Below are 12803 nucleotides of genomic sequence, written 5' to 3' on the forward strand. Positions count from 1 at the left end.
AGCCCACGCCAACCTCCCGTAACCAAACCATGGTTTGTGAGGTCTGAACTCATTTAAAATGAATCCTAGCAAAAGGAGATTTTATGCTTACACTCAACCGTCTGCTGCGGACGTTTTCCTCATTACCGCATTGCATTGTGGGATATGTGTAGTTTCCATTGTTGGCATTCTGTAATATTTTACTGGATGTAGTATGCAATTCACATACTATTGGCTTCTATGCTAAGATTTCGGACAGATTGGAAAACAGCATCTTAATATGGAATTTCAGACGCAGCGCATTTCAATTTTCATGTTCTTCATCAATAACTAGTCATTTCTGGGCTGTAAATATTGTCTAAAGCGAAGCACATTTAAAAACAACAAATGCTGTTATTCACCTTCGCACGCAACACAAACACAAGCCGTTATATAGCTTATATATCTTTTATTTATATATATATATATATATATATATGTATGTTGGGAACTAAAGGAGCGTGTTTGGGTTATCAGCATTTAAGAAACTGAATTCTTGACATCAATAATTGATGTATGTAACAATTATTAATGATTATTAATATAAACGGGGCACCACCCTGCGAACAGGGACCAATAACCAAACGATAAAACTAAATCTCATAATTAGTGTTCACTCATAATGTCAATAGTCTGCGTATGACTATACATTCAGTGACAGTGAAGGTTTTAAGTTCGAGCACAGGCTACTACATACAGTCTTATCAAATACATATGCACAAGTAATCACAGACGACTGCTGCTTAAAGTATAACAGAGTTTATTAAATCAAAATAATAAATGATCAGATCAATTACTATTGCAACCAACAAACGTTATCATACAATTTTATATGCCTAAACTAAAGAGTGAATAAAATGGATGAGGGTGTATGTCTGTGTGTGTATGTGTATGTGTGTGTGTGGGTCTGTGGGTGAACAGGAAGGAGAGTCTTACAGCTACCGCTAAAAACTACAAAGATGGCGGCGTCGAGTGACGCGGGCCAAAAGGGGAGGGGCCTTAAGAACTACAGCTATAAACTACAAAGATGGCGGAGTCGAGTAACTCGGACAAAATGGCAGTTAGGCTGCTGTATGTAATCACGTGTGCCTGGGCAGCACGTGATGTGAGGCGCTCGTTTGAACGGGGTTTCTCCCGGGGCAGAGAGAAGAAAGAGAGAGCAAAGGTGGGGGTCATGAATCAAGCTTCTGCGTGCGGTCCGCGTTGTAGTGATAATGGGGGTCGCTGGCGTATCGTACACAACATGCCGTTGTCGGTAGAACTGCCAGCAGTTATGTACGATAGCCGAGATTCCACACTTCACTCACAGAGCTGATTTAATGAGCAGAGAATACTACACGAAGTGTAGTAAAACAAATGAAAAGAAATCAAATAAATCCCAAGCAAACAGTCACAGTTAATACACGAATACAGCGGAGCTTCTCTCGTCCGCGAGGAGTTGCGTGATATCTCGATATCACGCGACAGTAACTTAAACACACAAAAACACGGGAATATCAACATATAAATGAATGACCTGAATTAAACTTACGTTAATTTAAGCTAAGCTATGCCCAAATGCCAAGAATCTTACTTGTCGATGCTTCGTTGCAACGTGGAAGTGTTCGTGGCAAATTTGTCCTTTTTCTTCGGCAGAAAGGGGGGGGGGGGTAGGCTGCTTGCAGCGCGGCTTTGCAGCGGGCGCTGTGCCGTCGTGGCGTGAGCTCGCTCTGGAGCGAAACGCAGACGATCCTCGCTGCAGGGAGGACAGTTTAACTTCGGTTGAGACGACGTGGTCTGTGCGTCTTACCGGTAATCATCGGTCAGGAGAGGAGCGAGGCTTCGTCGGGCTCCTCTGTGCCAGTTTGTGCACGGAAAGAAAAAGGAGCAAAAAGCACTGAATGGATCGCTGAAGCAGATTCGTTATCGCGGGCTGTTTCGTCCAGGACGAAATGGCTTGTCAGGGTTTGAGTAGGGGAGAAGAGCCGTTGCTTCCTCGTGGTCTCCGTCGTGCTGGAGGGGGAGGAGAGGCCGATGTGTCTTCATGCGTCCAGGACGAAGGTCCGGGCGAAGAGCGGTTGCGTGCTCCCTAACTCAACCGAGGTCGATTGGAAAAGCGGAGAAGTGTGAACCTGCAGACAGTTTTGTAGAACAGGGGTTGAACCACAGGGGTCCTGGGTTCTCTTGGCCTTCGGCCAATGAGATTGCAGCGGTTACCATGGTTTTTTGGGGGGGGGGAATTCACACCCGAGTGTGAAATTCCTTTGCTCTCCTCAAAACTACAGGTCAGGATGAGACCTGTGCTTGAAACAGTGAAGGCCTGATTCTCTTTGTCCACAGCACATGTTTAAGCCATATGATCAGACCCCAACATCCCCCCTTTGTTCTGAAGAGCGAGGTGTTGGCTTCGGTCTTTAGAGCAAACCAAGGGCTGTTTCGTGCTTCCATGTGGTGGGGAAACCTGAAGAGGTGAGACAGTCCAAGTGTTCCTGAGACCAAAAGCAGTGGTTAAACCAGGCAGTGTTCATTGTTCATAGAGTTCAAGGTTCACAGTGGTCAAGTTCATGGTGTTCAAGTTCAGAGTTCATTGGCATCTGGGCAGATGACTAAGGTGGCATCTGGGCAGATGACTTTAACTACTTCTACCTACATCTACTATCATACATAATTCAAATCATAGGTGAGCAAAACATTATTCCCAAATAATTCAATCGCTATTATGATGTTGTGATATTCTAGCATTGTGGCATAGTGTCAAAGAAAGTAACAACCCAAATAAACAAAACAAAACACAAAAGAGAGAGAAGGAAAGAATAGAAAGACAAGAAGCAGGTGAGGGGCAAACAGTGGTTACTGGTTCAACTCCTAGACAGGACTGGAGTCCGTCGGCGGAGCAGTCGTAGGTTGGCTACGTGGTGTTACGAATAGGAGGGAATCCAGTTAGTCTGTCGCTTCTGGATCTATTAGTACATGATATGTGCGTCTATCTCTCTCTCTAATCGGTAGATTTAGAGCGAGTCCTGTGTCTAAGTTTTAGAATCTATCGATATTGGAGTTGCGTTGCCAAGACTATAGGCCAGAGGTACCTGTGAGGGTTGCATAACAGTAGTGGTAGCAGATTTACGGATTTCGTTAGCACGGCTAGTGTGACTAGCTAGGCTGGTCTTTCGCTGCTCCCGCTGTTGACAGCTGAGCCTTCTCGGATGAGGTCCTGGATTAAATCTGACTGCTACGGCAGAGGTTATGTCTTCTTTGGTTACTTCTGGTAGAGTCTATAAAGCATGCAAAGGGTTCTCTATGAGAGTGGAGCATCAGTTTACAGTCACAATGGTTTTTCAGGTCATGCAACTGTTCTGGTTGAAGTTGGATGTGTTAGCGGTTAGTGCATGTCTACAGGGTGAGTTGGCCATGCAGTTAAACGTCAGTAGTCAATAGTAAGCTGCCATTCTTCCGGTTGGTTTCGGCACTGGCGAGATTAGAGTGTACTTCCTGTGAAGTGCATCTCTCTAAGTTTCTGTTGTCAGAGATCCCACCCCCCTCGCGCTGTTCAAGTGGCGAGGGCGGATATCCCACGTTACCGTCAGCACTCAGGGAAACGTCGCGAACAGTTTCATTCTGGAGTGTGTCATGGCGGGCTGGTGATATCTCCCTCCCCCCACCCTCCTAATTAGAGATGGAGACAGGTCCGGCGCACAGGTCAAGTTCAGTTACCTACGGCACTGGCGACTTGACAGGCCCGGGAGATGACTCGGCTGAAAGAAGGCGGTGGCTTCGTTGAACAAGCTGGAGGTGGATCATGCTGAGAGAGCAGGAGAACAAGGCTTAGTTGACAAAAGGTTTTACGAGCTAGGGTGCTCGCAAGGGCCTCTAAGGTTGTGGCACCCTAGAGGTGTATGCGAAAAGGTGGGGGAACACATGAGGCTCGTTTCTGACCCGGAGTCGGGTAGAGCAAGAGTGTTATGACCCCCCAGTAGGACTGAAGAATATGTATAGATTTATACATAATGGGCATTGCCTTTGCGAGCAAGGTCGCCCAAGAAGGTTGAAGAACGAGGTGCGAAATGGGAGTGGTCGTTTCCGGAAGTGTGCTGAGTTCTCTTCCCCCCCCCTACCACGTCGACTTGGCAGCAGGGGGAAAGGTCACTTGGCTGAGTCAGGTGGGCTGCGAGTCAGCGTTACCTGATGGGTTGTCCTTGAGGGTGTCTTTCACCCCCCTGGTTCCGTTGGTCTTTCGACCGCCAGGGTCGTCTGTTCCTCGGGGGTGACCAGGGCTCGCTAGGCCAAGTCCTCTCGTCGTCTTCCGACGCTAGGTCGGAGTCGCTAGACTGTTGGATGCCTAAGACTATGGCGGTGTCTTCGTACCGATTTGTCGGCCGTCCGCGTGTCTTCCATGCAAGTTGCGCATATTTCCTAATCTCTGGCATGGTGAGGTTACTCGTTCTGCAGTGCATAGTAACATCGTATCTCACGTTGTCGTGGAGATTGTGCAAGAAAAGCGACTTGAAGGCATGGTCTTCTTCTAGACCTGGGGCGTTACGTCCTTGGAAGTACGCAGATCTCAAGCGCCTGAAGTAGTCTCTCGGAGACTCTAGCCTTTCCTGGGAAATGGCAAAGGCGCCGAGGGTGGCAGAAGCTGGGTCGGTGTACAGGGAGTACTCCTCCCTAAGGGCGTGACAAAGGGATGAATAGCGGTCGCGGATGCTCGGCTGGAGCGTTTCAATGAAAGCGTGGACGCTTCGCGCAGTGGTTTTCCACACTAGCTTTAGCTTTTCGCGCGATGAGGGGCGCGATAGGTCGAGGAGGCAGTGATCGATCTCCCTAAGGTAGTCATCGATGCTCGAGTCGTGATTATCGGGATTAAAGCACTCTACGTCTTTTGCCAGAGACTCAATCTGTCGAGTGCGCAGGCCTCCAAGGTTGATGGGGCCTGGGCCGTCCGAGTCGTCTGAGTCTCCATACTCGCGATGGTGGTAACGACTATCATCCTCCCTCCCTGAGGGGGATGGGGTCAGTTCTTGTCGCGCGCGTGAACTGCGTGGAGGATTGCGTTCGCCTGAGGTGGTTTTGAAGCAACCTGGGCCGACTAGGACCTGGTGTTGGTCCTCTCTCCCCCTGGTTGGGGATGTCGCTTTCAAGAAATGCAAGGTGGTTCGGGTCTCGGGGAATGAGGGAGCCGAGACCAAGAAATGACTGGGCTGAAAGGCTCGATAGGGGGTAGCAGTACCTACCGGGGTTGCTGGAACACCTTGAAGCGCTTTCAGTTTGTCATCACTCTCTGATGCTTTAGAGAGTTCTAGGTTGACCTCTCTGAGGTCACTGCGCAGGCTACTATTTTCTGACTGTAGGGCTCTACAGTCACGTGACAACTCCTGAACCTCTGTTCGGAGTGTCCAGATCTCGCGTTGCTGCTCGTCGCTCTGTGCCCGGGTTCGGGCAGCTTGCAGCTGCATTTTCTGATGATAGATGAGCAGTATTTCGCCGATTACGTCCTGAATCAGGCGCTCTCTGTTACCTGCTGGGTTATTTACATAAGCCACCAGCTGCTCTAATTGCTCGTCGCATAGGACAGCAGTGTATTTTGCAAAGTACTCTCTTTCCTTTGCTGTGAGTCCGAGGACATCAGCCACCGCATCTCGTAATGCGGTGTCTTCTGGAGCTACAGCTCCAGGAATGGGGGATTTCTCGTCGCTCATTCTCTCTAATGAGTGCGACTCCCAGTGGTTGTTGATTCCCTAGTGTTAGAACGGAAACTGTTAGTGTTTACGGTTCTCAGTGAAATGTCTAGTTCTGTGACTTACGTTTCTACTGTTAGATGTTAATTACTGTTAGTGTTACGGTTCATGCAGGCGCACAGTGAAATGTCTAGCTCTGTGACTTACGTTTCTACTGTTGCTGCTCTGAGGTATCACTACTGCTTTGCAGCCAGAGGTGCGAAAATGCTAATGTGGTTTAGCACTTTGGGCCTGTGACAGCTGTGTGTAACTTCTTTGAGGGATTTAAGAAAGCAAGCAAGGTATTACAAATAAACGATCACATCTACTACACAGCTGACTGTTAGTTTAAGAAATGAAACAAATCATTAAACCTGGAAAGGAAACGAAATAAAATTTCGAGAAGGGAATTAAAGATTAAGATTAAAAATCAAAATTTAAAATCAAAAATTTAATTACAATAAGACAAGATTTTGAAGATCAAAGCCTACCTATTTTGGGAAATAAGTTTCAGGAATTTGGATCATTCAAAAGAGGGAAACAAAATAATTTTTCGAAAAAAAATAATATTTTTTTTGGAAAATTAATTATTCAAAAATAATTATGGATTAATGTGCATATATACTGTAACAAAACTGGAATAACGTAGCCTCACACGGGGCACCATTATGTTGGGAACTAAAGGAGCGTGTTTGGGTTATCAGCATTTAAGAAACTGAATTCTTGACATCAATAGAATTATTGATGTATGTAACAATTATTAATGATTATTAATATAAACGGGGCACCACCCTGCGAACAGGGACCAATAACCAAACGATAAAACTAAGTCTCATAATTAGTGTTCACTCATAATGTCAATAGTCTGCGTATGACTATACATTCAGTGACAGTGAAGGTTTTAAGTTCGAGCACAGGCTACTACATACAGTCTTATCAAATACATATGCACAAGTAATCACAGACGACTGCTCCTTAAAGTATAACAGAGTTTATTAAATCAAAATAATAAATGATCAGATCAATTACTATTGCAACCAACAAACGTTATCATACAATTTTATATGCCTAAACTAAAGAGTGAATAAAATGGATGAGGGTGTATGTCTGTGTGTGTATGTGTATGTGTGTGTGTGGGTCTGTGGGTGAACAGGAAGGAGAGTCTTACAGCTACCGCTAAAAACTACAAAGATGGCGGCGTCGAGTGACGCGGGCCAAAAGGGGAGGGGCCTTAAGAACTACAGCTATAAACTACAAAGATGGCGGAGTCGAGTAACTCGGACAAAATGGCAGTTAGGCTGCTGTATGTAATCACGTGTGCCTGGGCAGCACGTGATGTGAGGCGCTCGTTTGAACGGGGTTTCTCCCGGGGCAGAGAGAAGAAAGAGAGAGCAAAGGTGGGGGTCATGAATCAAGCTTCTGCGTGCGGTCCGCGTTGTAGTGATAATGGGGGTCGCTGGCGTATCGTACACAACATGCCGTTGTCGGTAGAACTGCCAGCAGTTATGTACGATAGCCGAGATTCCACACTTCACTCACAGAGCTGATTTAATGAGCAGAGAATACTACACGAAGTGTAGTAAAACAAATGAAAATAAATCAAATAAATCCCAAGCAAACAGTCACAGTTAATACACGAATACAGCGGAGCTTCTCTCGTCCGCGAGGAGTTGCGTGATATCTCGATATCACGCGACAGTAACTTAAACACACAAAAACACGGGAATATCAACATATAAATGAATGACCTGAATTAAACTTACGTTAATTTAAGCTAAGCTATGCCCAAATGCCAAGAATCTTACTTGTCGATGCTTCGTTGCAACGTGGAAGTGTTCGTGGCAAATTTGTCCTTTTTCTTCGGCAGAAAGGGGGGGGGGGGGTAGGCTGCTTGCAGCGCGGCTTTGCAGCGGGCGCTGTGCCGTCGTGGCGTGAGCTCGCTCTGGAGCGAAACGCAGACGATCCTCGCTGCAGGGAGGACAGTTTAACTTCGGTTGAGACGACGTGGTCTGTGCGTCTTACCGGTAATCATCGGTCAGGAGAGGAGCGAGGCTTCGTCGGGCTCCTCTGTGCCAGTTTGTGCACGGAAAGAAAAAGGAGCAAAAAGCACTGAATGGATCGCTGAAGCAGATTCGTTATCGCGGGCTGTTTCGTCCAGGACGAAATGGCTTGTCAGGGTTTGAGTAGGGGAGAAGAGCCGTTGCTTCCTCGTGGTCTCCGTCGTGCTGGAGGGGGAGGAGAGGCCGATGTGTCTTCATGCGTCCAGGACGAAGGTCCGGGCGAAGAGCGGTTGCGTGCTCCCTAACTCAACCGAGGTCGATTGGAAAAGCGGAGAAGTGTGAACCTGCAGACAGTTTTGTAGAACAGGGGTTGAACCACAGGGGTCCTGGGTTCTCTTGGCCTTCGGCCAATGAGATTGCAGCGGTTACCATGGTTTTTTGGGGGGGGGGGAATTCACACCCGAGTGTGAAATTCCTTTGCTCTCCTCAAAACTACAGGTCAGGATGAGACCTGTGCTTGAAACAGTGAAGGCCTGATTCTCTTTGTCCACAGCACATGTTTAAGCCATATGATCAGACCCCAACATGTATATATATATATATATATATATATATATATATATATATATATATATATATATATATATATATAATTATATGTACACAGTGATTCTGTACATGTGTCCATGCTCTGCCCTCAGGTGAACAGTCGGTCAGTGAACCTGCCTTTCTCCACTGAAGACAAGAAGCTCTCCTTGTTCCGGCGTGGCTACTTCGGCTATGTTCGGACATCTTTTGGTTTGACGCTCAGGTTCAACTGGAAGAGCTACGTCAGCTTGACTCTACCCAGTACATACTCTTCTGTTACAGGCGGTGAGTTGGGGGGTTGTTTGGTAAACTCAAATATGTTTCAGGATTCAACATGTGACGGCAGCACTTTGGTTATAAAGCAATGCCGTTCCGATTGAGCCGATTCATATGCGGTTACCCAAGAAATACGGTTTATGGCAGTTTATGGCAGCAGTTTAATCACTGGGGCCTGTATCAAGAAGCCCAGGGTAGAGTCAGCATGCTGCATGGCTAACCTGTTAACCTGCTTTAAGAGGATCAGGTCAAAAACTGTCAACATACCAAATACTGCCTAATACTGAAGGCATTTACACGCGTATTCCATCAGTGCATCTCAGGCCGCTATGTGGCGATTGTTGGAAATAAAAGTATACCTATCCGCTCGAACAGCTTCCTACTCTTAACTATTCTAAATGCTCTAACTGTGACTGCTGTGGTTGTTGCTTGTTTCTCTGTATCAGGCTTGTGTGGAAATTACAATGGAAAACCTGCCGATGACTTAATGAAACCTGATGGCACCCAGGCTAACGACGTGAACGCCTTCGGAGACAGCTGGAAGGTGAGAATGGGGATCTTTGTGAGAAAAATCGACCTGGAGAACACACACAGGTAAAAACAGTTCGAAACAGAAAGCAGGCACAGTTGTACACATTGTGTGTGCGGCTCCATCTCCAGCTCAATACAGCAGATCCAATAGTGTCTGCACATCTGGTGGACAGCTGGGAAGGAGAACAAAGTCACTCCTCAGTAATCTAACCGCCTCTTGCTAATGGCCTACCAATTAATAAAAGAAGAACGACATCTCATCATGAAAACACATCTGGCCACATGTACAGGCATTGTCAAAACAGACTTGAAAAATGGGAGCCTATCCTTTAAACATCAAACAGTATCTTCATGTTGTTATTAGTTTATTAATTTTTCAAGCTGAATAACACTTTTGCGTGTCTTTTGAACCAGGCAGGAGGAGACTTTGGCTGCACTAGTGACTGTCCAGGTGGTAAATGTCCGGAGTGTGAGCCTGCGATGACACTACGTTACCAAAAGCCGAGCTACTGTGGCATCATCGCCGATAAACAGGGACCGTTTGGGTAGGTACTGCTTGCTGCTGAGCTAGGCAATAAACAATTTATACTTATGCTTCGTATTAAAGAAAAACTAGATGAGGCCAGGTATGATTAATGTCCAGTGGGGAAAAAACCCAGGGTTGTTAAAAATGTACAGTATATCTCTTTCTTTATTAAATGGTGTCTATACAGACTGTGCCCTTCTCTGTCTCTGCCCACACAGACAGTGTCACAGTAAACTGGACCACTCCTCCTTCCTCAATGACTGTATTTTCGATATGTGCGTGTACGGAGGCCACGCCTCCGCCCTATGCAACAGCCTATCAGCTTTCAGCACCTCTTGTCAGGATGCGGGAGCGGAAGTGGGGAGTTGGAGAACTGAACAATTTTGTCGTAAGTCACGCACACACTCAACCACAGCCTCTGCGAAAATCCAGAACTCCACTGCCCATCCATCCATCCAAGAGTAACTTGTTCGGAATTCAGACTATGCACTAACCTGGCAACCTCACAATAAGAACAGGAATTTTAGGGTGTTGCCTGCAGTCTCTGGGCCCTACTGATGTCGATAAAGACAAATCCTTCGAAAAAAATAAGTGTATTAGAGCCATTGTAAGGCAAGGCAAGGCAAGTTTATTTGTATAGCACATTTCAACAACAAGGTAATTCAAAGTGCTTCACATGAAACCATTAAAAGCATAAAGGCAAAAGTAAAGGAGATTTAAAACATACATTGAAACAATAAAAACAGTCATTAAAACACAAAATAGCGTGGGACTCCAACCCCGCCTCGGGACTCTAACCCGGCCTCTATGAGGTCTTAATCGATGTCTCCCTGAGACATTACGCTGTACGCAATCAACCATACACTGCCGCAATTCTGCAACTACTCGCACACAAACCACGTCTGGAAAAGATCTCTGCCGATCTGCGTTTTATAGTGTACGCTTTGCACGAACTCGGTCCCGAAGGAAATGGTGATATATTGTGCAGTTCTTTTATATAGCGTGGGACTCCAACCCCACCTCGGGACTCTAACCCGGCCTCTCTGAGGTCTTATTTAGCGTGGGACTCCAACCCCGCCTCGGGACTCTAACCCGGCCTCTCTGAGGTCTTAATTCAAAGTGCTTCACATAAAACCATTAAAAGCATCAAAACATAAGGCAAAAGAAAAGGAGATTTAACAGCAATTAAGAACAGTGTAAGAAATAAAATACAGTAGTAAAATGCAGAAATCCAGGAAATTGATTAATATATTCATTGAATGTGGTTCAATTAAAGGCAGCAGCAAACAGAAAAGTCTTCAATCTTGATTTAAAGGAGCTGAGGGTCTCAGCAGACCTGCAGCTTTCTGGGACTTTGTTCCAGATATGTGGAGCAGAAAAACTGAACGCTGCTTCTCCATGTTTAGTTCTGACTCTGGGAACAGAAAGTAGACCGGTCCCAGACGACCTAAGGGGTCGGGATGGTTCATAAGGTAGCAGCAGATCAGAGATGTATTTTGGCCCTAAACCATTCAGTGCTTTGTAAACCAACAGCAGGATTTTAAAGTCAATTCTTTGTTGGACAGGAAGCCAGTGCAAAGACATCATAACTGCGGTGATGTGATCCACCCTCCTGGTCTTAGTGAGGACTCGAGCTGCAGCGTTCTGACAGACTTTTTACAGAGACCTGTAAACACACCGTTACAGTAGTCCAGTCTGCTGAAGATAAATGCATAGACAAGTTTTTCCAAATCCTGTTGAGACATAAGTCCTCTAATCCTTGATATATTCTTCAGGTGATAGTAGGCTGATTTTGTAATTGTCTTGATATGGCTGTTCAGGTTGAGGTCTGAATCCATAACTACACCTAGATTTCTGGCTTGGTTTGTGGGTTTTAACATCAGTGATTGAAGCTGAGCGGTGATTTTCAATTGTTCATCCTTGGTACCAAAAACAATTACTTCTGTTTTATCTTTGTTCAATTGAAGAAAATTCTGGCACATCCAGTTGTTGATTTGTTCAATGCAGTTACCCAGCCCTTGTATGGGATTATAGTCCCCTGGTGACATAGTTATGTAGATTTGTGTGTCGTCTGCATAATTATGATAACACACTTTGTTGTTTTCCATAATCTGAGCTAGTGGAAGCATGTAGATGTTGAACAGAAGAGGCCCCAGTATTGAACCTTGGGGAACACCACATGTCATTTTAGTCAGCTCTGATGTGTAATCAGCTACAGACACAAAGTATTCTCGGTCCTTCAAGTAGGATTCAAACCAGTTAAGTGCTGTGCCAGAGAGTCCCACCCAGATGTTTAGTGTTTCTAGGAGTATGGCATGGTCGACCGTGTCGAATGCAGCACTGAGATCCAGTAACACTAAGACTGAACTTCTGCCATTGTCTGTTTAAGTGGATGTCGTTGAAAACCTTAACAAGAGCAGTTTCAGTACTGTGGTACTGTCGAAAGCCTGACTGGAAAACATCAAAGCAGTTATTTACGGCCAAGAAGTTGGTCAGCTGTTGGAAAACCGCTTTTTCAATTATTTTACTTATAAATGGGAGGTTTGATATTGGCCTATAATTTTTCATCGTTGCGGAGTCTAAACTAGCCTTCTTTAAGAGCGGTTTAATAACTGCAGTTTTTAGGGCTTGTGGGAAGACACCTGAGAGAAGGGATGTGTTTACAATTTGTAAGACATCAGTGGTCATGCAGCTTGAAATATTTTTGAAAAGTGTGTTGGTAGAATATCCAAGCAGCAGGAGGATGACTTCAGATGTTGTATAATGTCTTCCAGGCTTCTACGGTCGATTGAATGAAATTGTGTCATGATATTTGAATGGATGTTATTCAGAGATCGGGACAACACATATCCTGTGGTTGGTGTGGAGGCACTGACTGCTTGTCTAATTTTCAGAATTTTGTCAGTAAAAAAGGAGGCAAATTGATTGCATGCCCAGGTGGATTGGAGCTCAGCAGCTACCGACACTGGAGGGTTTGTTAGCCTGTCGACGGTAGCAAATAAGGCGCGTGAATTGTTCTTGTTTTTGGTTATGATGTCAGAGAAGAATGACTGCCTTGCATTTCTAAGTTCCAAATTATAATTGCAAAGTCTCTCTTTATAGATGTCACAGTGAACCTGGAGATTAGTTTTTCGCCACCTGCGCTCAGCTTTCTGACACTCTCGTTTCTTGAAG

The 12803-nt window shown here is 45.5% G+C and overlaps 1 protein-coding gene across 1 annotated transcript in view; it reads left to right on the forward strand.

Moving 5' to 3' along the window:
• The window catches only part of LOC306782115 (IgGFc-binding protein-like), a 45908-nt gene that overhangs the window by 11968 nt on the left and 21137 nt on the right, over positions 1-12803 (forward strand). Inside the window, exons 14-17 of the mRNA XM_079275310.1 lie at positions 8410-8581; positions 9019-9116; positions 9518-9648; positions 9848-10017. Coding sequence (XP_079131436.1) covers positions 8410-8581; positions 9019-9116; positions 9518-9648; positions 9848-10017 — 571 coding nt within the window. The remainder of the gene's footprint in view (positions 1-8409; positions 8582-9018; positions 9117-9517; positions 9649-9847; positions 10018-12803) is intronic.

This window comes from Melanostigma gelatinosum (assembly GCF_949748355.1).
Source record: "Melanostigma gelatinosum genome assembly, chromosome: 9".
NCBI classification, from domain to species: domain Eukaryota; kingdom Metazoa; phylum Chordata; class Actinopteri; order Perciformes; family Zoarcidae; genus Melanostigma; species Melanostigma gelatinosum.